Genomic DNA, 27,043 nt, shown 5'->3' with positions numbered 1-27,043 from the left:
CTAAGAGTATTCATAATTTCCTACTTTCTAGTTAAAGAGATGTACTGTATTTTAATAGCTATATATTATTTAGTACTTTAAATATCCTGAACTTAAGTACATATTTTATCTTTGTCATTACAAGTATATGATAAAGAACACAAGGCTTTACAAAACTCTCCCCCACACAACATACAAGCCAAATTTAAAAACAGTGTACTTGAAAATAACACAATTTCATTTCTTTAAAAGGGTATTTGTTCATTACACATATTTTTGTACACTAAAGCTATAATATTTATGAGAAACCAAAACTATCATGTTTGTCAGATTAGTTTGTATACTCTGTAGATACGATGATATTCTATTTTTCAACTAACAAATGTTTGGGTTAATTTCAAACATTTATTAGTACATGAAGATGAATGATAAAATATAAACTAGTTAAGTAAAAGATTTTTCCATCAGAATTATGAGGTGCTAGCTTTCTATTTAAGTTTTCTTGATTATATGTCGTGTTCTTTCTTCAACAAGGTTTGCATCTCTTTCTAACTTAACATGTTTTTTTTACTATTATTTACAGCACAAAAACAAAAGGGACACAATGAAAAAAACAGTTACCTACCTTTCATAACTGTTGTTTTTGGAGATGTGTCACTCATGTCCATTCCATTCTAGGTGGGTGCACTGTCACGGGCACAGTCATTGGAGATTTTTGCCTTAGCAGTATCCGTAAGTTTGGCTGTGGCACCCTCTGGAGTGCCGCACTTATGTGTCGATATATTAGGCACCACCAGCCCTATGCCCTTTCACGTCCTTCTTGCCAGCAACTCCAACAGAGGGGCAGGAGGGCAAATAATGGAATGGACATGAGCAACACATCTTGAAGAACAACAGTCACAAAAGGTAGGTAACTGTTTTTTCTTCGAGTGCTTGCTCATGTCAATTCCATTCTAGGTGACTCACAAGCAGTATCCCTAGAGCAGGCTCAGAGTTCATGGCCGTGCGGCTTGCAACAATGCTCTACCAAAGCCAGCATCGTCTTGGGCCTGCTGGGTAAGTGCGTATTGAGCCGTAAATGTCTGGAAGCTTTGTTGTGTAGACATAGCCTAACTTACTAACTACACTACTTAACAGGTACTTACTAACTAACTACTGTGAACAAACTGTTTACAAGACACTAAGAGCTGGAAGAAAGGAGAGAACCGCTAACCACTTGCTAGGCAAGGGAAAGGCCTCCAACCAACCGCCACAGGTGGTAAGAAGATACGGAGAGGGCGTAGAGCCAGCAGCACCTAATATACCAACGCATGAGCGCAGCACTCCCGAGGGTGCCACAGCTGACCCTACGGATACCATTAAGGCAAACATCTCTGACAACTGTGTACATGGGCGTGTACACATCTAGAATGGAATCGACATGAGCAAGCACTTGAAGAAGAATAAAAAGTTAGTAAATTCAAAACTGATAAAAGGAAATGTTATAACACGTCTACTTAGACTGTTTTCAGAGTCGTAGTCATGTTAGTCTGTATCAGCAAAAAAAAACAAAAAAAAAATGAGGAGGACTTGTGGCACCTTAGAGACTAACAAATTTATTTGGGCATAAGCTTTCGTGGGCTAAAAGCAGATGCATCTAATGAAGTGGGTTTTAGCCCACAAAAGCTTATGCCCAAATAAATTTGTTAGTCTCTAAGGTGCCACAAGTACTCCTCGTTTTTTTTTTCCTTTTACTTAGACTGTGGAACTCATAGCCACTGGAAGAAATTGAGGCCAAGAATTTAGCAAGATTGATAGAGGTATTAGATATTTATATGCATAGCAAGAATATCCAGATTATAATTAATTATGATGAAAATTCTGGAAGGGTTATTAAACCTCATGCTTCAAGGCTTAAGAAAATCTCTAATAATTAGGGATCAGGATGAGACCTACGAGGGGTGTCAGATTATCCCACATCTGCCAACTGTGGGGTTCTTGCTCCTTCCTTTGAAGCATCTGGTGGAATATAACACCCCTGGTGTCAAGCTGCAGGATTTTTCGAGTCAGCAGTCCCATTGGGGCCAATTGCCTCCAGGGCCCTGCGGAGGATTCTAAGGATATAAAAGGGATGTGTGTGGCCCCATCTGTCTTTCAGTTCCTTCCCTAATTTTGAAATTCTTTATCTGAGACTGTGAAGAAAGAGGAGGCTGGGCAGGTAGTATGACTATTCAGAGAATACTCTCAAGGAACAAGTTACTGGTAAGCAACCTCTCTTCTTCAAGTGCCCTCTGCATATGCCCCACTTTTGGGGAAATTAGCAAGCAGTTCAGCTCCCTAGGAGACATTCTAGGCAAATGAGGACTTTAAACCTGCCAAAACTAGCATCAGCTGTAGATGGCAGTCCAAGAGTGTATTGGAAGTGGCCACTGTTTCACACTCCCACATCAGACTGCAGTGAGGGACATTTCCCTCCCCGCAAAATATGTACTTTTACAGCTTCAAGCAAGAACTTAACAAATTCTGCAAAAAACAGGAGAGCTGCAATGGATGCTGTCTTCAAATTAGTTGAATACTTTTGATATAACTGGGTGAATGAACTCTTGGCATATTTTAATAGGGATGTAAAAGAGACTTTGGGAAATGCAGACAGATTAGAGGCCTATTCGCGGTAGAAATGGAGATGACTTTAGACTGACAATGGGAATTTGAGGGTACCAACTGTCACAATCACATTTCACATATAGACTACAGTTTCCAGAGGACTGGTCATGTGGTTTGTGCCTCAGTAAGTCTGGTCAGTAGCTATGGCTATGAGTAAAAGTCCTTTCCTCAAGTGCATGGTCCGAACAATACTCTGACAACTAGCAGAGCAAGAGCTTCGACACACAAGGCTTCATCCCAAATCAAATGAGACACTGGCACAAGAGGACATATCCCCTGGGCAGGTAAATGTATTCATCCACCTTGGGGTACTCACAACACTAGAATCCTGCTACAAAGAAATCCGGAGTCATTTGGAGCAGCCATGAAGGTAAGGCAGCTACCTCAAGTAACCCTGTGGTACATGGACCAATCCTTCCAAAACCTAGGATATTGCCAAGTGAGTGAGGACTGTTGACCCAAGCATATGAGGGTAAAAGCTGAAATCACAACCCATGCAGTCTGGATGAACTCATATCACAGTTCTGAATGTTTGAAGTGCAATAGATTGTTTGGTCAAAAATTACTTTTTTGATAAAAAGAAAAAAGAAAAACCACACTAGACATCTGAAAAATGCTCTCATCAATCATGTCAGCAATCTAGATGTCAGGGTGTTCACCCAAGATGATTCAGGATCAGTGGAAATTTGGATCAGGCCTTGAATGCAAACATATTACAAGTAGACTTGGAAGGATTAGATTTTTTTTTATCAGTAAATGCTGATTAATGTCCATTTCACCACACACACACAAACAGAGAAAAAAATTTCCATCAATAATCAAAATTTACTGATAGTCAAAGAAAGAACATTTTTGCTAGAGAGCTTATTAGAGTTTAAATCTAAAAACTTTACATTGATGTTGATGGTTTGTGTATTAACGATTAAAAAGCTTTATCTTTTTTAATCTTAGTCTCTACTGTCATTAAATAATTATTGTCTGACTCCAAACCCCATTGTCTGACCTCCCATACTTTTCTACAACTGTGAAATTTAAAGTGATAAAAATCAGCAAAAAATTCTTAACCCATAATTTTGCACAACCATGACAATTTAAATTGATACAAATAGTAAAAAATGCTTAAAAATAAGCTTTGACATTATCCATCAAAATTATTTAAACAAATCAAATGCTGCCAAGTCTAATAATAAGTGAGGACAAGAAACAAATTAAAAAAGGCATGGAAGGGGCTGGGTGAAACAAGGATTGATCAATAATGAGAGCAGTTACACAATTAAGATATGAACACACCTTGATTGTCCCACAGAGTTTTTAACGTAGGTGACATGGCAGAAGCGAGACTTTTGGAAGAATGTTATTGAGGAGAGACTTGTGACTTGGCATTAAGATTTGGAGAAAGCACTCCATCCACATGGGGCGGCATGGAAGATAACATAGAGGCTGCAATGGGAGAGGGAAACGAAGGGGGCATGGAGTTTGGCACCCTGGCACAGCAGAGGCACTGCAGAAGGAGATAAGCGTTCCTATGATGTATGTATGCTTCTTCATACATTAAAACATTTAATCAATACAGTATTATTAAACGAATACTAACAATGGTAGGTCTAAAATTAGACTTACCAGCTGTACAGTATCTGTCAAGAGGGGGCAAGAAAATTGTACGTTTTGGTATGCTGCCTGCTACCATGCATGACACTCTATGAGCCACTTTGTCCCCTGGCTGGGAAGGCAGGCAGTTGCAATGAGACAGTTCTCTGGAACAGGCTCTGACTCCCAGTGTCTGGGCTTCTCTCACCCAGATGACTGAGTGCAGAGCAGAGCAGAGCCTTGCCAAACAGGGACGGGGCAGGGCCAGGAGGAGAGGAGATACAGTCCCTGACATGAGCAGCAACTAAAGCAGTACTCTTTCTCCTATCTTTGTGGTGAGAAAAGCATGGAGTTGGGAAGTGACTATGGCAGACTCATTGCAGGGGGAGAGCTGGGAAAGGCAATGAAGTTGGAGGGGCAAACAGAAAGGGAGAGACAAAAGAGTAGGTGAGAGGGGCGAATGATGGAACAATAGGGGCACTTTGAGGAGATGAAGGAGGAAAGAATGAGGGAGTGTGGGGGAGATGGAGGGGAAATGAGGGAGTTGGTGGCAGAGCAGACTAATGGTTCTGTGTGGGAGGGAGGGAGAAAGGAAGGGAGGGATGGGGTAAGGGAAGGAAGAATGAAGTGTTTATAGGGAGGAGGAGGAGGAGGAGAAGAAATTGGAAAGTTGCTAAGAGGAGGGAGGAGGGTGGAAGGGCGAGACGAGAGGGAATGTTTGGGGAGAGGAAAGGGTTTATAGATTCCAGGAGCAGAGAACTGGGAGGGAACTTTATTGCTGGGAGTCTCATGGGAGGGCTTCCCCTCCAACTTGGTGGGCAAACTTACTACACAAATGGGGAATGCATGCAAAGCAAAGACATGTCAAGATGGTCATGTGGGTGCCTGTAACTGCATATCCTGAAACTTAGATTCATACAAGCAGTTCTTAGTCAGACAACTAAGCCAATTGATGAGTAAGTGTTAAAGGACTGGCCCAAATAGTGCAGTGCCGATATTGTATTTTAATTGCAATCCTGAATTTAGAGGGCTGATACATATTTCCTTCTGGTAAAGAAAATCTATTTAAAATAGTTAGAATAAGTGTAGGTTAAATTTTATGCATATCAGTATTAACATTGTGATCTTACAATTTGACTTGAATTCAGTTTCCTAATCAAATTTAGATCACTATAGGTAGGAGTATTGTAAGTATTTAAACAATAGAAGTATTTTAAGAATGATTTTGAAAAAATAATTAAAACTACCTGTCATTCAACAGTGAATAGCAATTTGTATGTCCGTTGATTTAAACACTTCTTTAATCCAAATCTGTTTGGAAATCTAAAATGGTTTTATTTGGATTTTTTAAAAAAATCCCTCAGATTAATAAGTGAATGTTAAATCTTCAAGATACACTGAAACCTAGATAAACCAACCAGGATTAGCTTGGTCTGATTATCTTTGCAGGCTGGACAAAAGGAATACAAAGCATATACTTACTGTACATTGCAGTTTAAATGGTCTTGTATTAGTCGTGAAAGAAGCACATGTTATAGGATCTGGGTGGTCACCTTCATTCCACTGTGCCAGTATACTGTCATAATAGACACACACATCATTCTTTGACAATGCCTCTTTAACAGCTTTTTCGATTGCGTTGTTGTTAAGGCAAGTTACATTTGAGCTAAGTGGAGGCTGCACAAGGTGTATGCGAGAACCATGAATTCCAAGAGATAGGAGGGTTTGTGCTGTGGAGTAAATGTCAATGGTATTCCCATAGACAATGACATTCCCTGGGGGAAAAAGGAAAAAAATTCTAAGACACACAACAACAACTCTATCAGTCTAACTCAGACGATGATAATACAGAATTGCTCTCTTTGACCTTATTGCTCTGATGCGATGAAGCAAACAATGCTACATAGCAACAGTAACTAAGATAATTTAGTGAAGAATTTGTGCAAAACATCCTACAAAGTAGGCAAATACTTACTGCAGAAGTATGACATGGATTATGACCCCAGAACTTGAAACTATGTTGATGGAAAACCTCTAAAATAAAAATTTTGTTCCTTACCCTTCCTTCCCCCTCTGTCCCCTTCCCCCATTTTGCTTAGTTAAAGCACATATTAGAGACACAGGATAGAAATCACAACATATGTTTTTTCTCTACGAAATATAGAAATATCACCTTAACAGGAAAACACTTTTTTTTTTTTTTAAAGTTTTGAAAATTACATAGAAATGGATCTGGATTGTCCCCTCTTGCAGTAAGACAGCTCCAGCGGCACAGGAGACAGCAAACAGAGCTGTAAAAGGACTGAGGTGGGAAGGTGATGACAGATACAGAGGCAGCAGTGGTAGTAACCCAAGCAGTGGAAGACACAATGAAGATGACTGGATGTAGAAGCTGCGGCATGTACATGATCGTGGAGGGGGGACCTGAAAAGAGTTTTGTCTGCATGAAGTGCCGCCTGATAGAGCTGAAGGAAGAAAAGATCTGAGGATTGGAGATGCAGGTGGAGACTCTGCTTGAGTTTAGAAGGGGGCTCGAGCAGATGATGGAGCAAAGACATGAGGCGGCTGAAGAGAAAAGCTCAGACTTGCAGATGGAAGCAGAACCAAAGAACTCTGAGGGGATACTGCTGGGTGAGGAAAGTGGACAGTGGAAGCATGTGACTAAGAGAACCAGCCAGAGGAAAAGATGAGCTAGTGAAGGAGAAACAAAGCTCAGGACCAGGTTTGCGGAGTTCAAAAATGAAGAAGGGGCAAAGCAGGTGGTCACTGAAGGTGAGAGGGCAAGGAAGAAGAGAAGAGCAGATAGTCCTATAGGAAGAGGGTAAGAGTCAATGGAGATAACACCACCAAATATGAGCCCCAAGAGAATACGGGATGGGTTGCAGAGGACAATAGGAATCGAGAGGACTTGCAGGCAGAGGGAACAGGGGATAGACTGCAGAATCGCAACATCACCAGGAAAAGGCAGGTCTATGTGACTGAGAAGAATAGACAGGCCTGTAACAAAAGCTGATCCAGAGAACAGAAGGGTGTGCTGTCTGCCGGGTGGATAGAGGATCCTAACAGGTGCGGAAAAGAATCCATTGGTTATCCTTCATGTGGGAACAAATGATACGGCTAGATTCTTGTTGGAACATATCAAGGGAGACTATTCCAGACTGGGGAAGACGCTTAAGGAAATCGAGACTCAGGTGATCTTCCGTGGGATTCTGCCTGTTCCTAGAGAAGGGCAACAAAGGTGTGACAAGATTATGATGCTCAACAGATGGCTCAGGCAGTGGTGCTATAAGGAGGGCTTTGGGATGTATGGTCACAGGGAAGCATTCATGGACAGAGGACTCTTCTCTCGGGATGGCCCTCACCTGAGTAAGGAGGGAAATAGACTTCTAGGATGGAGGATGGCACAACTGATCAAGAGAGCTTTAAACTAGAAATCTGGGGGAGATGGTTGGGAGACGTCCAGATAATCTCCACAGAGGATTTTAACATTGAGCGGGAAGAAAACAAAGTAAGAAAGGATACAGCCGTGGGTAGGAGAATGGACATAAGGAGGAAGGGTAGTGTACATACCAGTCTAATAGGTGATACTGGTGGTAGAATATCTGTGCCCAATTGGATAAAGAATGTGAGCGGGTCAAACAGCAAAAATTAAGATGTTTGTATAGTAATGAGAGGAGCCTAGGTAACAAAATGGAGGAACTAGAGCTACTGGTGCAGGAAGTGAAACCAGATATTATAGGGATAACAGAAACATGGTGGAATAGCAGTCATGACTGGACTACAGGTATTGAAGGGTATGTGCTGTTTAGGAAAGACAGAAATAAAGGCAAAGGTGGTGGAGTAGCACCGTATATCAATGATGATGTAGACTGTAAAGAAATAAGAAATGATGGAATGGATAAGACAGAGTCTGTCTGGGCAAAATTCACACTGGGGAAGAAAGCTACTAGAGCCTCCCCTGGGATAATGCTTGGGGAGTGCTATAGACTGCCGGGATCCAATCTGGATATGGATAGAGACCTCTTTAATGTTTTTAATGAAGTAAATACTAATGGGAATTGTGTGATCATGGGAGACTAACTTCCCAGATATAGACTGGAGGAGAAGTGCTCAGATTTTCCTGGATATGATAGCTGATGGATTCCTTCACCAAGTAGTTGCTGAACCGATAAGAGGGGATGCCATTTTAGATTTGGTTTTGGTGAGCAGTGAGGACCTCATAAAAGAAATGGTTGTAGGGGTCAACCTTGGTTTGAGCGATCGTGAGCTAATTCAGTTCAAACTGAATGGAAGGATAAACAAAAATAGATTTGTGACTAGGGTTTTTGATTTCAAAAGAGCTAACTTAAAAAAATTAAGGAAATTAGTTATGGAAGTGGATTGGACTGAAGAACTTGTGGATCTAAAGGCAGAGGAGGCCTGGAATTACTTCAAGTCAAAGTTACAGAAACAATCAGAAGCCTGCATCCCAAGAAAGGGGAAAAAATTCATAGGCAGGAGTTGTAGACCAAAATGGACAAGCAAGCATCTCAGAGAGATGATTAAGAAAAAGCAGAAAGCCTACAAGGAGTGGAAGATGGGAGGGATTAGCAAGGAAAGCTACCTTACTGAGGTCAAAACACGTAGGGATAAAGTGAGAAAGGCCAAAAGCCATGTAGAGTTGGACCTTGCAAAGGGAATTAAAACCAATAGTAAAAGGTTCTATAGCCATATAAATAAGAAGAAAACAAAGAAAGAAGAAGTGGGACTGCTAAACATTGAGGATGGAGTGGAGGTTAAGGATAATCTAGGCATGGCCCAATATCGAAACAAATCCTTTGCCTCAGTCTTTAATGAGGCTAATGAGGAGCTTACGGCTAATGGTAGGATGACAAATGGGAATGAGGATATGGAAGTAGATATTACCACATCCAAGGTAGAAGCCAAACTCCAACAGCTTAATGGGACTAAATCGGGGGGACTGGATAATCTTCATCCAAGAATATTAAAGGAACTGGCACATGAAATTGCAAGCCCATTAACAAAAATTTTTAATGAATCTGTAAACTCAGGGGTTGTACCGTATGACTGGAGAATTGCTAACATAGTTCCTATTTTAAGAAAGGAAAAAAAAGTGATCTGGGTAACTACAGGCCTGTTTGACATCTGTAGTTAGCAAGGTCTTGGAAATTTTTTTGAAGGAGAAAGTAGTTAAGGACATTGAGGTCAATAGTAATTGGGACAAAATACAACATGGTTTTACAGAAGGTAGATCGTGTCAAACCAACCTGATCTCCTTCTTTGAGAAGGCAACAGATTTTTTAGACAAAGAAAATGTAGTGGATCTAATTTACCTCAATTTCAGTAGGCATTTGATACGGTTCCACATGGGGAATTATTAGCTAAATTGGAAAAGATGGGGATCAATATGAAAATTGAAAGGTGGATAAGGAACTGGTTAAAGGGGAGACTACAACAGGTCACACTGAAAGGTAAACTGTCAGGCTGGAAGGAGGTTACTAGTGGAGTTCCTCAGGGATCGGTTTTGGGACCAATCTTATTTCATCTTTTTATTACTGACCTTGGCACAAAAAGCAGGAATATGCTAATCAAGTTTGCGGATGACACAAAGCTGGGAGGTATTGCCAATACAGAGAAGGACCAGGATATCATACAGGAAGATCTGGATGACCTTGTAAACTGGAGTAATAGTAATAGGATGAAATTTAATAGTGAAAAGTGCAACGTCATACATTTAGGGATTAATAACAAGAAGTTTAGTTATAAACTGGGGACGCATCACTTGGAAGTAACAGAGGAGGAGAAGGACCTCGGAGTATTGGTTGATCACAGGATGACTATGAGTCGCCAATGTAATATGGCCATGAAAAAAGCTAATGCGGTCTTGGGATGCATCAGGCGAGGTATTTTCAGTAGAGATAAGGAGATGTTAGTACCGTTATACAAGGCACTGGTGAGACCTCATCTGGAATACTGTGTGCAGTTCTGGTCTCCCATGTTTAGGAAAGATGAATTCAAACTGGAACAGGTACAGAGAAGGGCTACCTGGATGATCCGAGGAATGGAAACCCTGTCTTATGAAAGGAGACTCAAAGAGCTTGGCTTGTTTAGCCTAACCAAAAGAAGGCTGAGGGGAGATAGGTTTGCTCTCTATAAATATATCAGAGGGATAAATACTACGGAGGGAGAAGAATTATTTAAGCTCAGTACCAGTGTGGACACAAGAAGAAATGGATATAAACTGGCCATCAGGAAGTTTAGATTTGAAATTAGACAAAGATTTCTAACCATCAGAGGAGTGAAGTTCTGGAACAGCCTTCCAAGGGAAGCAGTGAGGGCAAAAAACATATATGGCTTCAAGACTAAGCTTGATAAGTTTATGGAAGGGATGATATGATGGGATAGCCTAATTTTGGTAATTAATTGATCTTCAACTATTAGTGGTAGATATGCCCAATGGCCTGTGATGGTAAGTTTGATGGGGTGGGATCTGAGTTACTACAGAGAATTCTTTCCTGGGTATCTGGCTGGTGAGCCTTGCCCACGTGCTCAGGGTTTAGCTGATTGCCATATTTGGGGTCGGGAAGGAATTTTCCTCCAGGGCAGATTGGCAGAGGCCCTGGGGGGGTTTCGCCTTCCTCTGCAACGTGGGGTACACATCACTTGCTGGAGGATTCTCTGCACCTTGCAGTCTTTAAACCACGATTTGAGGACTTCAATAGCTCAGACATAGGTTAGAGGTTTGTTACAGGAGTGGGTGGGTGAGATTCTGTGGCCTGCGTTGTGCAGGAGATCAGACTAGACGATCATAATGGTCCCTTTTGACCTTAAAGTCTAGGATTCTATGATTCTAAGAGCTGCAGGAGTGGACTTCAGGGGAAAAAATCATGCGTAATCCTTCACAGAGATTTCCCCTCATTGTCCCATCAGTGGGAGAAGGGTGGAGGCCTCTTCCCTTGTGGGAAAGGATGTATGGCCCACCTCCAAATCTGGCAGATCTCTGGTGAGCTGCAAGAGGTCTGGGCAATCATAGGGAGGTCCTGAGCCTCTGTACCAGCTCTGGCTCCTGGTGTCTATCCCTTTGCCAGCTCTCTAACAGCACAGCTCCATTTGAGCCATGCTAACAGAGGGAACCAATGGGTTGCAGGGGACCTCAGAAGCTCCAGAACAGCAATATGAAGAGAAGGTACTATAGCTTGAGGATGTAATTTTTCAGGTACGGTCCATAGAACTGGAATGAGTAGGATGTGCACACTGCAGCCTTCCACAGCATGTCCAGTCTCCATCTCTTCCCTCAGAATGAGGATTCCGGACACCATAGTGGGGGTTCTGCCTGATATGGGAAGAGGGGGAATGGTGTGGCAGAGGAATCTTGAGTCCTCCCTGCACACACAGAACTGGCCCATGGTTTGGTGTTCAACAAAAATCTGTCGGGAAAACATGTGCTTGAAAGGATATCAGAGGGTTGAAACAATGCAGCCACTCCAACAAGGCAGTGGTTTTCAACCTTTTTCATTCTTAGCCCCCTAAAAAATTTCAAATGGAGGTACGGACCCCTTCAGAAATCTTGGACATAGTCTACAGGCCCCCCAGAAGTCTGCGGACCACAGGTTGAAAACCAGTTATATGGTAATGACAACTTTTTGTGGACCCCTTACACATAGTCTGCGGACCTCCAGAGGTCCGTAGACCACAGGTTGAAAACCACTGCAATAAGGGATGATATTTGAAATATACAGAGAGGATGGAATTGGCTATATTGGAGTTGCATAGCTGTGAGAATAGAGTTTGGCCCCATAACTTTATTTTCTATACACAGTTGGCTTGACCTTGCTTTCTGGTAGGATTTATTTTTCTGCATTTCAGTGCATTGGCCAGTGCTCTGGTTTTGCACTGAGCACTGTGCTCATGTGAAGAGGTGAGTGAATGACTGGAACAGACAAACTCTCTCCTGTACAGTTAACTGGTACATTCATATTGACATTTAGGTGTCACTGCAAGCAAGAAAATCCCTACAACCTAAATCTTATTATTCCATAAACTAAACTGTTTTTACTGGAAGCATGTGATGCTGACACTTCCACAGTGCTGTAGTGGAGGCTAAGAAGGTGTTATTATACAAAGCCCTAGCGCCGAAGAATGCTAATGTCAAAATGGCTAACAAATAATGGATTTTATTGTTATCTTACATTGTTTACATTAGTTTCTTGTCGATGCCAAATAAACATATTTCTTCATAGTTTTATGAGAATGCAAAAGTATTTCACCATCAATGTAGATTCTCATGAGTGGTGGGAAACATTTTTTGCTGATCACATGAATGACGACTGGAAAGGAACAAGTTTATTTGCAATTCTGGGATTATGACAATAACTGGCAATAGACTGTTACCTTTCTAAGTTTAACATAGAACCTTAATTTGCCCACTACAAATAATGGGAAATTTTACTCCTGGTGTACATTGTAAAATACTCTTGTTGAGCCATGATAGCACTTTTATTTTCTCATCTTTTTTGCCATAACACCTAGTCGTGGACCTGACACAGCAATATTGTGCTAGTATACAAGACCAGGAATGGGAAATTAAGAAGTGAGACTGAACCATCTTTTTCACTGTCCAAGCTAAGTGCCATGGAAAACGAAAATAAAGAACAATAATGAAATGTGAGTTTTGATATTTTCGTTTCTAATAAATCTGAAGCATTATTAGTAATGCAGGTAAAGAACGTGGATTTGCTGACGCTGACAGTGTCTCACATTTCATTTAGAAATTTTTTAATTTGTGGGGTGGTGAAAAAAGCTGCAGAGGATGCAGTGACTATAAAACAAGAGTGAGCAATACTCACTGACGACCAATCCAGCAAAATATTCATTCTCGCTATAAGGCATACAAGTCTGAGAAACCCACAGATCCTAGGAATTTGGTAGGCCAACATTTTCAGTGGAAAGGTCAGCTGCTGTAATATATGTTGGCATTTCTATATATGCAAGATCAGAATTAAGCACTGAGTTACTCAAGGAAAATTAAAAATCCGTTTTATATAGTAACATTAAATGCAATACATTTGATTAAGGAAAATATTGTTCCTTTACTGACCTCTGTTAAATCAACAATTTATGGTTTCTGCTTATTACAATATTAGTGAATTTAGATTACAGTGCTTGTACTGTAGAAACTACAGATATTCATTATAGACTAAAATTATGTCCATCAGATAGACAGTAATTCCTCAAGATGTTTTTATTATTTAACTGCATGAAAATGCATCTGTGAGTAAACATAATAATATTCAGCGGAAAAACAGGAATCATAAATAAAGACCATCACAGTACTTTATCATTTAATATTACATGACCATGTTCCACGACAGAGCATTCTCATCATTTCCTATAAGTGGAAACACAAGATTTCTATGACCCCAGCATGACCTAAATCCTTTCAGCTTGGAAAAATAAAGACCCAACCACATTAGACAGAGCAACAGAAGCTCTGCTCGGTAATTCGTGCACTGGAATTTTAATGCTACAGCATTTCTACAAACATGCTTTTAATAAGGCAGTAAACTGTCTTTACCTAAAGAGGAAAATAATTGATCCATTTTGGGTCATTAGAGAAGTTTTGTTCTTTACTTTACAACCATCCCACCTTTTTATTTTCATGGGAAATGGAGAGGTAATAGCAGATGAATTTCAATTAGTTTCAATTAGAGTTATAATAGGCTACAGTGCATTAGGTTGCTGGATTTTATCACAGAAAAAACGTTTACTTACTTTATAGTAACTGTGGTTCTTCAAGATGTTCTGCACATGTGGATCCTACTTATGTAGATGTGGTAGATGTGGTATATCCAGACTTTGGTAAAGCTTTTGATACTGTCTTGCATGACCTTCTCATAAACAAACTAGGGAAATGCAACCTAGATGGAGCTACTATAAGGTGGGTGAATACTGGTTGGAAAACCATTCCCAGAGAGTAGTCATCAGTGGTTCACAGTCATGCTGAAAGGGCTTAACGAGTGGGGTCCCATAGGGATCAGTTCTGTGTTCAGTTGTGTTCAATATCTTCATCAATGATTTAGATAATGGCATAGAAAGTACACTTATAAAGTTTGCGGATGATACCAAGCTGGGAGGGGTTGCAAGTGCTTTGGAGGATAGGATTAAAATTCAAAATGATCTGGACAAACTGGAGAAATGGTCTGAAGTGTGTGTGTGTAGTCCGTCAGTTCAACGACATTTTCATGCTCTCTCTTTTTGTGGATTCTGGAGTGACTCTGAAGTCCAAAGCGTAACTCTCATGCTCGTGAACAGATTGGGCAGACAAAGTGATTGGTGAGCATCTTGGTAGCTATAGCAGTAGTATGACACTTTTCCCTTGCAGCTAACCACTGATTATTTCTGTCCTCTTCAAAGGCTTGGAAAGCTCTGAGTGTTGTGTGTCGCCAGGCTGATCTATTTAACGCAGCCTTCTTAAGATCATCCAGTTTTATTGTACCAAAGTGTGTGCTACTCTTGATGCTGTCCTTGTAGCACTTTCTGGGGAGGCCTTGATTCTGATGTCCTTGTGCCAATTCTCCATAGAAAATTTTTCTGGGGAGTCAATATTCAGGCATCCTAATGATGTGTCCAACCCAGCGTAGTTGGGCTTTTATCAGCATGGCCTCGATGCTTATGGCATTTGACTTTTGGAGAACCTACAGGTTGGTAATTTTGTTCTGCCAGTGGATCCCCATAATGTTGTGCAGACACTGCATATTGAAGGCCTCTAGCTGTTTCATATGCCATTTGTATGGTATCCAGGTCTCACAGCCATAGCGGAGAGATGTGAGCACAAAAGCATTATAAAGTTTTAACTTTTGTTGAGAGGGTTATGTTGTGGGATTTCAGGACTTTGCTACATAGTTTTCCTAATAACTGAGAAGTTTCTGGTTTCAGAGTGGTAGCCGTGTCAGTCTGTATCAGCAAAAACAATGAGGAGTCCTTGTGGCACTTTAGAGACTAACAAATTTATTTGGGCATAAGCTTTCATAGGCTAAAACCCACTTCATCAGCTGCATGGAGTAGAAAATACAGTAGCAGGTGTATATACACAGCATATGAACAGATGGGAGTTGCCTTACCAAGTGGGAGGTCAGTGCTAAAGAGCCAATTCAATTAAGGTGACAGTGGGCTATTCTCAACAGTTGACAAGAAGGGAGGAAAAAGCACTTTTGTAGTGCTAATGAGTTCAATGTAACCAAAGTGGCCCATTTCAAACAGTTGACAAGAAGGTATGAGTATCAGCAGGGGAAAAATTAGTTTTTGTAGTGACCCATCCACTCCCAGTCTTTATTCAGGCCTAATTTGATGGTGTCCAGTTTGCAAATTAATTCCAGTTCTGCAGTTTCTCGCTGGAGTCTGTTTCTGAAGTTTTGTTGTTGAAGAATTGCCACTTTTAAGTCTGTTATTGAGTGTCCAGGAAGACTGAAGTGTTCTCCTACTGGTTTTTGAATGTTATAGTTCTTGATGTCAGATGTGTGTCCATTTATTCTTTTGCGTAGAGATTGTCCAGTCAACGTACATGGCAGAGGGGCACTACTGGCACACGATGGCATATATCTCATTGGTAGATGTGCAGGTGAACAAGCCCCTGATGGTGTGGCTGATGTGGTTAGGTCCTATGATGGTGTCCCTTAAATAGATATGTGGACAGAGTTGGCACCGGGGATTGTTGCAGGGTTTGGTTCCTGGGTTAGTGTTTTTGTTGTGTGGTGTGTAGTTGCTGATGAGTATTTGCTTCAGGTTGGGGAGCTTTCTGTTAGCAAGGAGACAGGCCAGTACTTTTTCAAACAGCACTATATTAAAGCACACCAGTAGGGTCTACACAGACCAAAAAGACTTCTTCGCTCCTGGATCGTCCTTCCAGCGCTCCAGTCACTAGAGACTTGATATTGAGCTCAGGACCAATAAAGAAATAGAAAGAGACTCTACAAAAATCCATCAGAGCAGTCAGGGATTCCTGCTGTCTGAGAACTGAGAAATTTAGACTCCAGGCTGGCTTCTCAACGCCAAGCTTGTCCCCACTGCCAGGTAAAAGGAGGGGCTCCTCAAAGGAGCCACTGCTGTCAGCACAGGAAAAAGTGGGACTGGAACTCTCAGTGCTGCACCATAATAAAAAGTCAGCACTGAGATCTTCATCAATAACGAGGGCTCCAGAGCATAGGCGTGCAAAGATACATTTATTACACTGCACCATGGCACCAGGTTTATTGGCACTGTCCCCCATTGTACCAGAGTGCTCAGCATGATCTATTCCTCTTCTTTGTTGGCATCCTCATTATTCATTAAATCCAGCTTGGCACCAGTGGTCCCAGCCTCTGAAGATTCTTCAGCAGAAAGGAAGACAGCACTAGCACCCTCAGCACAGATGTCTCTTCCAAACAGTTTCTCAGCAGGGAGAGAAACATTAGCTTTCTTCTAGTCTTCTTGAACTTCCTCAGTGTTCCAAGACTGAAAATCAACATTAACGGTCCAGTGAGCTCCACAGCCAACTTTCTGAAAAATCTTGGGTGCAAGTTACATGGACCTGCTGATTTAAAAATGTTTGACTTTAGCAGGTGCTGTTTAGAATCCTTCTGAGATACTAGTGGAATGCAAAGAGTGTTGTTATCATTGTCACATGGTATGACTACATTATCTGTTTTGTCCCAAATATAAAACAGAAATATTTATTGAATACTTCTGGCTTTTCTGCATTATTACTGATAATTCTACCATTTCCATCTCATAATGGATGATTTAAAAACCTTTCACGAATTATTGAAATGCATGATGAAAATACTGGAAGTTCCACTGGAGACTGTTCAGAAAAAGCTTATAAGCTGTTTGATATTTTACAACCAACTTCTCAAAGCAGAGTTGCACTACGTATTAATGAAGGGATATTGAATCTGATGAAAGGTCTTTGACTAACCCACCTTGATTTCAATTATCCCACCTTGATTTTAGCTACTTCAAAGCCTGTTGATCATAGATATCAAGTACCATCGGAAAGTTTCAATTTTTTTATACTCATCCGGCTCCATCTTAACTGGTTGTTGCTGCTGCCAATGAGAAGTTAAAACATTCAGGGAAATCAGCTTCCAAGGAGAACGAACCCAAAAGATGATCTCTTTGGGAAGAAAATCTACTCATTGGCCTGTTTACAGTTTAGGATAGCCAGCTATCAGGCCGTGCTATGTAAATATGATTATATCCTATGGGATAGACTGTCAGACTTCAAGGACAGATTACCTTCAAAATTTAGAGATAAGTTGAAATTGATCTGTGAAGAAGGCCAACTGATTTCTAAAACTTCACTTCAAGCTGCTGTAACCCTTCTACCCATCAGAGTTGGCAGCAACAAGGGCCGGGTTCAGTATCTAGGGGTTCCATTCCAATAACACAATGCAAAACCAGCTCGAGCCCCCACCCAGTGACCTGGGACAAATATATACCACCCCCGCTGGGCGCCTCCAAGAGGCAATACTACCCTTCTCGCAAGCACAGAGTCTGAGTGTAGTAAAAGCCTTTTAATAACAGAGAGAAACAATGTGGCATTATGTTGGGGAAACACCACCAACAGGATTCATAACACAACCCATGAGCAAAAACCCACCCCAAGCAAATCAGGGCGTGTCCTTTCCCTTTGGTTCTTGAGTCCAGCAATCCAAAGTCACCCAAAGTCCCAAAAGTCCAACAACCCAAAAGTCTCTGTCCCTGGTCAGTGCAGTGGCAGAGTTCAAAAGTTTATCTGCAGTTTTACCTCCCAATCTGGGTGGAGATGGGGGGGGGCAAGGGGGCACCTTACGTGGTTCAAAGCCGATTGCCCTGCTTCTCCATGGGGCTCCGCTCCGCCAGCCGTCCCACGAATCGCTCCGCTCTGCCAGCCGCCCCCATGAGCCGCTCCAGCTGTCCCACGAACTGCTCCGCAATATATCTTCAGGCCCCCCCACTACTTAACACAACACTCAGTGATTTCAGCTCTTAGTAAGTTTAGCTCTTTTGTGATTTCAGCTTGTAGTAGGGGAGCCTCAGTGCTGGTGCGCCATTGGCCCAAAGTGAATTCAGCTCAACAGCGTGTAACTAGACTCCTAATGGAATCAAAATTAGCTCTGATATTCCACAGTGGAAAAAGGAGGCAGTGCAATTAGCATGTAAGGCCCTCACCAGGGGGCCCATACCACCAGGTATTAATACCTGTCCCCAGCCTCTCTCAATTCACTGAGTTTTGGAACCCATGTCCCTTGCTTAGCGAGTGCTACTTAGTTGATGGCGAGTCCCTCCATCATAACAAAAGGCCAAGTGCAGTTCCACTGTCCTTGATTCACATAATCAGGATAACAACAATTTATTCTTCCTGCCCCAATAACAGAGAAACTGGGGATCCCACAGCAGCCAAAGTGACCATTTGAGCAGCTATGGGCTCATGCTAGGCGGGGTAGGTGTGCCTACGCAAATGAGATCAGCCCCTGAAGTTCTTTTCCACGACTTGCCACAACTCACCACCAGATGTCAGGGTGGAGCTCATCCTGACTCTGCTTACATCCTCCCCCTAGCCGAGAATCTCTCGTCCCGACAAATCACACTCCCTTTATACCAACTCATTGGTTTCCTCCAAAGGGCCTCAGGAAGCCCACTTTAGCTTCCACAAGCCTGTGTGCTAAATGTATTGGCTCCTCACTAGTCACCCCAGGTGCATCATAAGTTAACCGTTTTACTGGTCTTATCACCCTGTCTCGTCTATTGAGGACCTCTGTTGCCATGGTGGGGGGACATCCTCTTGAGCAACAGATGGAGAGGTTTCCTTCGAGGGTCCCTCGGCTACTGGCGTAGGCCCCTGCACTTCTAGTTCTAATATTGGGGGGGGGGGTCCAAGGTGCCCAGGACATCCTCTATCTTGTGTTTTCACTATCCAATAACCTGTGTGTGTCGTCACACAGGGGTCCCATCAGCAGCACAGGGGTGTCATAAATGGGCCTAAATAATTCCGCCATGGGGTTTAGGGTGGAAGAGGGGGAACTCTCTTTTGGTTCAGCTGATCGAGACTGAAATCTTGTCTCCATTCCAGGATACACCATGGTTGTGTCTTCCTCCTCAGACTCACTCACAGATGTGCTGCATAGGGGTAGGTTAGCTGCAGGGGGCCGGCTGTCCATGTTGGATGGTGGCTTTGGCCTAGCACCTTTATCCTGCCCGGTTGCGGCCCATCTCGTAAGGGGTGCCTACCAATTCCCCCACAGGGAGCAAAAGGTTTCTATGCACTGTCTTTATTTGCCCTGGACCCTCTTCAGGTTTGATCCTGTAGACCAGCAGGTCTCCCAGCTTTTCCATCACCAAGTAAGGTATTGCCTTCCATCTGTCAGCTATCTTGTGTTTGCCAGCAATACCCAAATTTTGCAGCAGAACTCTGTCCCCCTGCTGGAGCTCCTGCAAACGTACCCTAGCATCATATCGATGTTTGTTGCAGTCTGCGTTCTTCCGAGCTGCAGATGAAGCTAAGTGATAAGCACCCCGCAGCTTTTCCCTTAGTCGGGATACATATTGCTGATGAGTTTCATAGCTATCTCCATCCTCTTATACACCAAAGCACAAGTCTATGGGTAATCTTGGTTCTTGCCCAAACATCAAGAGATATGGGGTGACTCCCGTAGCATCGTTCTTTGTGGCGTTGTAGGCATGCACCAGAAATGCGACATGTTGGCTCCAGGTTGCCTTCTGCTCTGGTCGCAAAGTCCCCAACACATCTAATAGGGTTCAGTTGAACCTCTCTGGCTGAGGATCACCTTGTGGGTGATAAGGCGTTGTCCTAGACTTTTTAATTCCTGCTATCCTCAGCACCTCCTTCAGAAGGTGACTCTCAAAGTCCCGCCCCTGATCCGAGTGTATCCAGGCTAGGAATCCATAGACTGAGAAATATTTGTCCCACAATACTCGAGTGACGGTGGTGGCCCTCTCATCACGTGTGGGATATGCCTGTGCATACCGTGTAAAATGGTCAGTCACTACTAGAATGTTCCCAACATTCCTCCTGTCTACCTCTAAAGACAAGAAATCAATGCATACCAGTTCCAAAGGTTTGTTGCTGGTGATGTTCTTGAGATATGCAGCCCTCGTGGGCAGAGTTTTCCTTTGAACACATCGAGCGCAAGTCTCAAATTTCTTGCGAACATCTTCAGCCATCCGGGGCCAATAGAACCTACTACGAATAAGTTCCAAGGTCCTCTCCATCCCTAAATGTCCAAAGTCATCATGCAGGGCCCTCATGGCCAGGGCTCTGTACTCTTTTGGCAGCACTAGTTGTGCTCGTTGCTTTTGTAAAGGGTCGGTGGTCATTCGGTGTAGTACTCCCTGAATCAGTTTTAGTTTGGCCCATTCTCTCAATAGTAGTTTACCCTCTGGGTTAGGTGGGAAAACCGCAGTTGGGCTTCGCCCCTCCCTTTTGGCAAGTAGTGTATCACGCATGTCAATATCTTGCAGCTGGGCTTCTTGCCAGTCAGCCACATTGAGCATGGGCAAGGGAGATTGGTCTAATGCAATATAGTTCACTGAAGCAGAATGCATGCATTCAGGGGGCAGGCCCAAAGCTTCTGCAACACATCCATGAAGGCTCTCAGGGGCCTCTGACTCTCGGCGACTCACACTGCAAATAGCTCTTACTCCATCCGTGGGTATCACAGCAACTTCTGGTGCCTGCGGACATCTGGACAATGCATCTGCATCTACATCGCTTCTCCCTGATCGGTATTGAATGCTGAACTCACAGCTAGCCAAGGCAGCCACCCATCTCAGCCCTGTAGCATCCAGCTTAGCACTTGTTAACACATAAGTCAGTGGATTGTTGTCTGTCCACACCTGGGACTGAGCACCATATAAATAGTCTCGAAATTTCTCAGTGATGGCCCATTTCAAGGCCAAGAATTCCAGCTTGTGGGTGGGAAAGCAAGTTTTACTATCAGACAATCCTCTCTCCTTGATCCCAAATAGACTAGACTGGTTGACCTTCAGGACACATTGCAAAAGCCATCTATTTTCTCAAGTGTTTTCTTAGGAGTACTGGAGGATGATGGGCTTGAAGGTAAGATGAGGGATTGATTTCCTCTGTTGTCCTGCTTACAAGGGTTAATTTGTATTATGGGGAAGGGATGAGTTTCTCTATTTGTTGTGGTGTGTTTAATAAAGTAATTGTGATCTTTTAGTTGATGAGGAGAAAAGAGGACCATGAGTAAATGTTCTTTGTAACTGCTAACTGAAATATATTTTTTGTTATTATTTTTTGGGTTACTAGAATATCTTTTAAGATCCAGCAATAAATTATGGGAATAGATTCAGACCCAGTTAAAGCTAACAATTACTAATTCATAGGGCTAATCAGTTGAGAGACACAACTCACTAGCAATTTGATATGGTCCTGTTACCATATATATATAGTCAGCCTCACAACACCCCTTTGAAATAGCAAGTATTATCCCCATTTTACACATGGGGAACTGAGCCACAGAGAGACTAAGTGAATTGCACAGTTATGTAGCACAGCCAGGAACTGAACCTGGGAAGCACAAGTTGCTGGCTAGAACCCTAGACTACGGGCTATCTTTCCTTTCCTACTACACTGAATAGTACTACACCAAACATCCACAACTGATAGTTACTATCGGAGGAAGTTTGATAAAGAGGTGTGTGAAGGAGGCTGCGTTGAGGGGGAAAAAGTTAAGGCTGTGGTACATGGTCTGTGATATGAAGTTGTGGTACTAATAAGGTGTGTGATTGTGAGAAAAGGAGGAGTAGTTACTAGATGGCTGAACTTTTTATTTCCTTGCTTTTGTGGGTTTGTGTCAGGTATGTTGTGTGTGCTGGAATCCTAACTGCATAAGAACAAAGCTCTTTGTATATTAGCTACAATTATAATTGTGACAAAATTCTTGTCATAAATATAAAGGGAAGGCTAACCACTTTTAAATCCCTCCTGGCCAGAAGAAAAACCCTTTCACCTGTAAAGGGTTAAGAAGCTAAGATAACCTCACTGGCACCTGACCAGAATGACCTATGAGGAGACAAGATACTTTCAAAGCTGGGGTGGGGAGGGGACAAAGGGTCTCTTTGTCTCTGTGTTGCTTTTGCCGGGACCAGAGCAGGAATGCAGGTCAGAACTCCTGTAAAGCAGCATCACTTGCCCCATAACCTCAGCCGTGTGGAACACAATGCCATCCACAGCCTCAGAAACAACTCTGACATCATAATCAAAAAGGCTGACAAAGGAGGTGCTGTCGTCATCATGAATAGGTCTCCAACACCACTTTCTACAAGCCATTACCCTCTGATCCCACTGAGAGTTAACAAAAGAAACTACACCATTTGCTCAAGAAACTCCCTGAAAAAGCACAAGAACAAATCCGCACAGACACACCCCTGGAACGCCGACCTGGGGAATTCTATCTGCTACCCAAGATCCATAAACCTGGAAATCCTGGACGCCCCATCATCTCAGGCATTGGCACCCTGACAGCAGGATTGTCTGGCTATGTAGACTCCCTCCTCAGGCCCTACACTACTAGCACTACCAGCTATCTTCGAGACACCACTGACTTCCTGAGGAAACTACAATCCATCAGTGATCTTCCTGAAAACACCATCCTGGCCACTATGGATGTAGAAACCCTCTACACCAACATTCCACACAAAGATGGACTACAAGCCGTGAGGAACAGTATCCCCAATAATGTCATGGCAAACCTGGTGGCTGAACTTTGTGACTTTGTCCTCACCCATAACTATTTCACATTTGGGGACAATGTATACCTTCAAATCAGCGGCACTGCTATGGGTACCCGCATGGCCCCACAGTATGCCAACATTTTTATGGCTGACTTAGAACAACACTTCCTCAGCTGTTGTCCCCTAATGCCCCTACTCTACTTGCGCTACATTGATGACATCTTCATCATCTGGATCCATGGAAAAGAAGCCCTTGAGGAATTCCACCATGATTTCAACAATTTCCATCCCACCATCAACCTCAGCCTGGACCAGTCCACACAAGAGATCCACTTCCTGGACACTACGGTGCTAATAAGCGATGGTCACATAAACACCACCCTATACCAGAAACCTACTGACCGCTATTCCTACCTACATGCCTCCAGCTTTCATCCAGACCACACCACACGATCTACAGCCAAGCTCTACAATACAACGGCATTTGCTCCTACCCCTCAGACAAACACCTACAAGATCTCTATCAAGCATTCTTACAACTACAATACCCACCTGCTGAAGTGAAGAAACAGATTGACAGAGCCAGAAGAGTACCCAGAAGTCACCTACTACAGGACAGGCCCAACAAAGAAAATAACAGAACGCCACTAGCCATCACCTTCAGCCCCCAACTAAAACCTCTCCAACGCATCATCAAGGATCTACAACCTATCCTGAAGGACGACCCATCGCTCTCACAGATCTTGGGAGACAGGCCAGTCCTTGCCTACAGACAGCCCCCCAACCTGAAGCAAATACTCACCAGCAGCCACACAACACACAACAGAACCACTAACCCAGGAACCTATCTTTGCAACAAAGCCCGTTGCCAACTGTGTCCACATATCTATTCAGGGGACACCATCATAGGGCCTAATCACATCAGCCACACTATCAGAGGCTCGTTCACCTGCACATCTACCAATGTGATATATGCCATCATGTGCCAGCAATGCCCCTCTGCCATGGACATTGGTCAAACTGGACAGTCTCTACGTAAAAGAATAAATGGACACAAATCAGACGTCAAGAATTATAACATTCAAAAACCAGTTGGAGAACACTACAATCTCTTTGGTCACTCGATTACAGACCTAAAAGTTGCAATTCTTCAACAAAAAAACTTCAAAAACAGACTCCAACGAGAGACTGCTGAATTGGAATTAATTTGAAAACTGGATACAATTAACTTAGGCTTGAATAGAGACTGGGAGTGGATAGGTCATTACACAAAGTAAAACTATTTCCCCATGTTTATCCCCCCCCCACTGTTCCTCAGACGTTCTTGTCAACTGCTGGAAATGGCCCACCTTGATTATCACTACAAAAGTCCCCCCCCCCCCCGCCACTCTTCTGCTGGTAATAGCTCACCTTAAGTGATCACTCTGGTTACAGTGTGTATGGTAACACCCACTGTTTCGTGTTCTCTATGTATATAAATCTCCTCACTGTATTTTCCACTGAATGCATCCGATGAAGTGAGCTGTAGCTCACGAAAGCTTATGCTCAAATAAATTTGTTAGTCTCTAAGGTGCCACAAAGTACTCCTTTTCTTTTTGTGAATACAGACTAACACGGCTGCTACTCTGAAACTGTAAAGAGTTAGTAAGCAATCTAGTTAGATATGCGTTAGATTCTGTTTTGTTTAAATGGCTGATAAAATAAGTTGAGCTGAATGGGATGTATATTCCTGTTTTTGTGTCTTTTTGTAACTTAAGGTTTTGCTTAGAGGGATTCTCTATGTTTCGAATCTGATTACCCTGTAAGGTATTTACCATCCTGATTTTACAGAGGTGATTCTTTTACTTTTTCTTTAATTAAAATTCTCTTTTAAGAACCTGATTGCTTTTTCATTGTTCGTAAGATCCAAGGGTTTGGGTCTGTGTTCACCTATGCAAATTGGTGAGGATTTTTATCAAGCCTTCCCCAGGAAAGGGGGTGTAGTGCTTGGGGGGATATTTTGGGTGGGGAGACGTTTCCAAGTGGGCACTTCCCCTGTTATTTTTGTTAGACACTTTGGTGGTGACAGTATAAAGGTTCAAGGACAAAAGGTAAAAGTTTGTACTTTGGGGAAGTTTTAACCTAAGCTGGTAAGAATAAGCTTAGGGGATCTTTCATGCAGGTCCCCACATCTGTACCCTAGAGTTCAGAGTGGGGAAGGAACCTTGACAATTCTAAAGTGAGGTTCTACAGTAAAAAGTTACATATTTATTGCATCTCCCTGGGCTCTATAGCAAACTGAGAATATTTGAAAGTACAAGGATGTTTCCCCACCCCACAAATTGCCAGTCCTGCAAACTCAGAATGGATCCGAGAGTCAATATGGGCTTTTTTCCCATCACCAATAATAGAGGAATGGAAGGGCAAAATTAGTTCCTCTCATAACGCTGTATAACCTCACTACACATCCTCTATAAGGGTGAGTTAATATCTTGTTGCTTTCAAATGAAGCATATTTGATATAGAAACCAGAGGGATGCAATGAATATAGAATTCCACACTGGCATTATTACAAAGCTACCTGTTAGGATAGAAACACACTTTAAAGCAGAATGGAACTTGATGACAGTCTTCTGTTGTGCTCTTATAATGTTAATATTATGGATGGTACCATTTTGTGAATAAGACAAAGCCCCCCATCAGTAACAGGTTCAGAGAGAGAGAACTGTGGGCCACACTTGCAAAGGTATTTAGGCACCTAAAGGTGCAGATAGGTGCCTACAATGATTTTCTCAAAAGACACATGAGTCTAAATCCCATTAATTTAAATGGGAGTTGGTGTCTGACATGGTTAGGAACTTTCAAACGTCCCATGAGGCATGTATCTGCATTTTTAGGCACCTAAATGCCTTTTAAATCTGTCCCCCATGACCTCATATACTCTTAAAGGAAAACTATTCATTTTGCTCAACCTAGCAGTCTAAGAGTTCAAAAGATAAGAAGCAATTTTCTTCATGAACCAAGAATGGAATTTATTTGAAAACAAAACTTTTTGTTATATTTGGTTAGTAATTTCATAATCACTGCCAGCGCAACCTACTGTGAAGTCACAAACTGAAGATCTGGGGCTCAATCCTCCAACTCCCACTTTTAGTTATAGGATCGAGACCTGGGATTTTAAGTCAGGAACAAATGTCATCTGGTTTAGATTCTCATCTAATGTAAATTGGCATAGCATTGATTTCAGTGGAGCTACAATGATTTACTCCAGATGAGAAGCAACAAAGCATCTGTCTGGAACAGTAGGCTGGAAACCACAAAAGGAACCTCATTAGATGAAGTTAGTGGACAGCTAAAATATGAGTAGTACAATGCATTAGTTAGAAAGAAGCATGAAAAGAACTGGAATTAGGAGGATGCATCATATAATTTGTATAATACAAAGAAATAAGAATTATTTTTCTGAACTGGAAAAATGAAGTGCATATGCTATAGGCTGGAAATAAAAATCAGTGTAGCATGTCACTGGTAATCCATTTTTCCCCACTGTAGTGTCTTAATACCAATTTTTTTTAACTTCCAGCATTATCTGAAAAGCTCTGAATTCCAAAAAAAGTTTAAAATGAATTAATGGTTTAGATTGGAAATCTAATTAACAACAGTTTATAGTAATCAAGTCTGAATAAAGGAAATGTATCACCTACTGTATTACTCTCTCTTAAAGATAACAAAATTCTAGAAAGGTTCCAAAGTTGAAAAGTAAAAGTTAAAAATAAGATTAAACCAGAGGTGCCCACAAGCTGCAGTCAGCCAGGTGGAAGTGACAGTATGGCCTGAAGACAGCTGATAAATGTCCAAATCAATTGCTGAATCTTTGCAAGCTCTCTGCTCCCAAATCTACCCGACCCAGTCACTTATCAGACTGTCTCCCAAATAGGTTAGCTGGTGAAAAATTGATTTTTTTTCCCAGAGAGCAGGTATCTTGTATACTGCTGAGATGAGGTATGAAAGAACAAGATCTATAAGGAATATAAATGGAGAGGGGACAGAACAAGGGCAGTGAAAGGGAGATGGCAGAGGGGACAGGAACACAGGGGAAGTATATGCAGAAGCAAGAAGAGGG

General features: G+C 42.3%; 1 protein-coding gene across 1 annotated transcript in view; it reads right to left on the bottom strand.

Annotated features, from left to right (window-relative positions):
* Positions 1-27,043, bottom strand: part of CFAP61 (cilia and flagella associated protein 61) — a 208,419-nt gene that overhangs the window by 49,543 nt on the left and 131,833 nt on the right. Inside the window, exon 22 of the mRNA XM_074949735.1 lies at positions 5,692-5,984. Within this exon, the coding sequence (XP_074805836.1) occupies positions 5,692-5,984 (293 nt within the window). The remainder of the gene's footprint in view (positions 1-5,691; positions 5,985-27,043) is intronic.

Source organism: Natator depressus, chromosome 3 (assembly GCF_965152275.1).
Source record: "Natator depressus isolate rNatDep1 chromosome 3, rNatDep2.hap1, whole genome shotgun sequence".
NCBI classification, from domain to species: domain Eukaryota; kingdom Metazoa; phylum Chordata; order Testudines; family Cheloniidae; genus Natator; species Natator depressus.
Note: the sequence above shows the minus strand (reverse complement) of the source record. Positions and strands in the feature narration are given on the sequence as shown.